General features: G+C 64.2%; 1 protein-coding gene across 1 annotated transcript in view; it reads left to right on the forward strand.

The window, feature by feature from the left end:
• BCR (breakpoint cluster region) overlaps positions 1-2053 on the forward strand; it is an 84644-nt gene that overhangs the window by 12087 nt on the left and 70504 nt on the right. The window contains 1 exon segment of the mRNA XM_015567213.1: positions 1094-1537. Within this exon segment, the coding sequence (XP_015422699.1) occupies positions 1094-1537 (444 nt within the window).

A 2053-nucleotide genomic window follows, 5' to 3' on the forward strand; every position in this document is an offset into this window, starting at 1 on the left:
GCCTCACTTTTGCTATTGGAGCCGTCCCACTCCTCTAGCTCTGACTCGCCTTCCCTGACCACGTAAGGCTCGAGGGGGAAAGATCTGCATGTGAGGAAGGCGGCCTCTGAGAGAAGTGGGAACTAGAAACAGGAAGAGCGTCCGGCCTCCTGCTGGGAGACCATCGCGCCCGACCGTGGTGCCTGGCCGTGCGCCACGGGCTCTGTGCCCTTGTATAACGTATCGCGGGAGGTGGCGTGTCCTGGGCCCTGGCACTTGCCGTCTCCTGCGGTGATAACATGGGCCACGTGTTCCTCTAGGCCCCGTGGGGTGCCCGCTCCCCGCCAGGCGCTGCTGGGCACGGGCCGTACACGCCCCCCAGGGCTCTGGGCCGGCTCCAGACTCCCCTCCCCAGCTGCCCAGGTTGCGCCTGGTGCGTTCAGTCCCTTCTTCCCCTGAGCTCATTCAATGACAAGCCCCACACACACCCCTAACAGCTGGAATGTTGGCCCAGAATCCAGAGTGACCTTGACAATTTGCAGGCCTAATTCTCTAAGGGAGGCTGCGGTTCACTGGGCCAAGGTTAAGTCCACCTGGGCAGGCTGCTATAGAGGAGAGAAGAAACAGTGGTGGGACACCCCCCCGAGGGTTATGGGGGCTCCACCAACCACACACAAGTGGGAATCTAAGCCAAGGCCAACAGCCAGCCCCCCATCAGGCTGGTACCCCCAGGCGGCATTCGCTTTGGTTCTCCATCCACGTTTCAAAAAAGAGCAGAGCCCATCAGTGAGGAGAGAGAATCCCTGATCAGCTGCCTCCTGCACACCCCACCCTGGGGATCGAGCCCGAAATCCGGGCCTGTGTCCTGACCGGGAGTCCAACCGTGACCTCCTGGTTCATAGGTCGGCGCTCCACCACTGAGCCACGCCGGCCGGGCGCATGCCCTGTGTCGTATACTGTGGCCCGGGCCCCCCGCCCTGGGCCCGCCGCATCTGGGGTTCCTTGCGGTGTGAGGGGGTGAGACGCCGCGGCAGGCTCCCCGACCCTGGGACTGCCCGCCCCATCGCCACTGCCGGCACCGTGCCCCGTGAAAACGCGCCTTTTTTCTTGGCAGAACCTGAAAGCCAGAAGCAACAAGGATGCCAAGGACCAGATGACCAAGTACTCCCTGGAAAGTGAGTTCCCGTGCCCAGGCCTCTTCGTGCCCCTGAGGGGGCGGCCGCTGCGAGCAGACGGGGCATTTGCTGGGGGAGCGAAGGTGGTGCCCGCCGGTCGCCCTCTGGACTCCCCGCAGTGGTGTCGGGATGAGGACAGAGCAGCGGGGCCTGGCAGGGCGGGGAAGGAAGAGGGCAGGACAGCTTGCCACCAGCAGTCACAAACAGGAAAAATGGTGGACGTGAGCAGATACCCACAAACCAGGCGTTGCCTGGCGTTAAAAATGTCATGCTGGCCCCAGGAGCCCCAGGAGCCCCTGCTTTCAGACGACAAAACACGTTTGGGACAAATGTCACCCACGCAGAACCCAGGCCCCGAGAGCCTCCTCTCTCTCTGGGGGAAAGTGTGTTGGGAGAGAGGGGCCACTTCTCCCTCCCTGTTGCTAGGGCAGCGGGAGGTCATACTCGCAGGGGACAGCAGGGGTGCCTCTGCTGCCCAGAGCTTCCCCCTGCTCAGCCTCGGTCTCCCTGTCTGTGAAATGGGGACAGCGATGCGCCCTGCACACAGGCCGCGGGAGGCGCGGGCGGAGAGGCACTGGTGTGTGTATCGGGACACATCGCAGCATCTGAGCCTCCGGGGACGGGGGCGGGGTGCTCACCATGGGAAGCGGGGCCCTGTGTCCACCGGTAAAGACGAGAGCCATGGCAGCCCCTGAGTTGGCTCCTGCCGTTCTCACGATCAGGCCTCCAAACTGTGCAAGAGAGAGTGGCATGCAGGTGGTTGGCTCCCGGGGGGCCCTGGCCTGGAGAGCAGGTCTCCCGCCAGGGTGGGGACCCTCGCTGGCCCGTCCTCACGGGGTGCTGGCGGGCTCCCCAACCCCAGGGGGACACTAAGCAGCTTAGCGGTTGTCGCTGAGTCA

This window comes from Myotis davidii, unplaced genomic scaffold (genome assembly GCF_000327345.1).
Source record: "Myotis davidii unplaced genomic scaffold, ASM32734v1 scaffold43, whole genome shotgun sequence".
NCBI lineage: Eukaryota > Metazoa > Chordata > Mammalia > Chiroptera > Vespertilionidae > Myotis > Myotis davidii.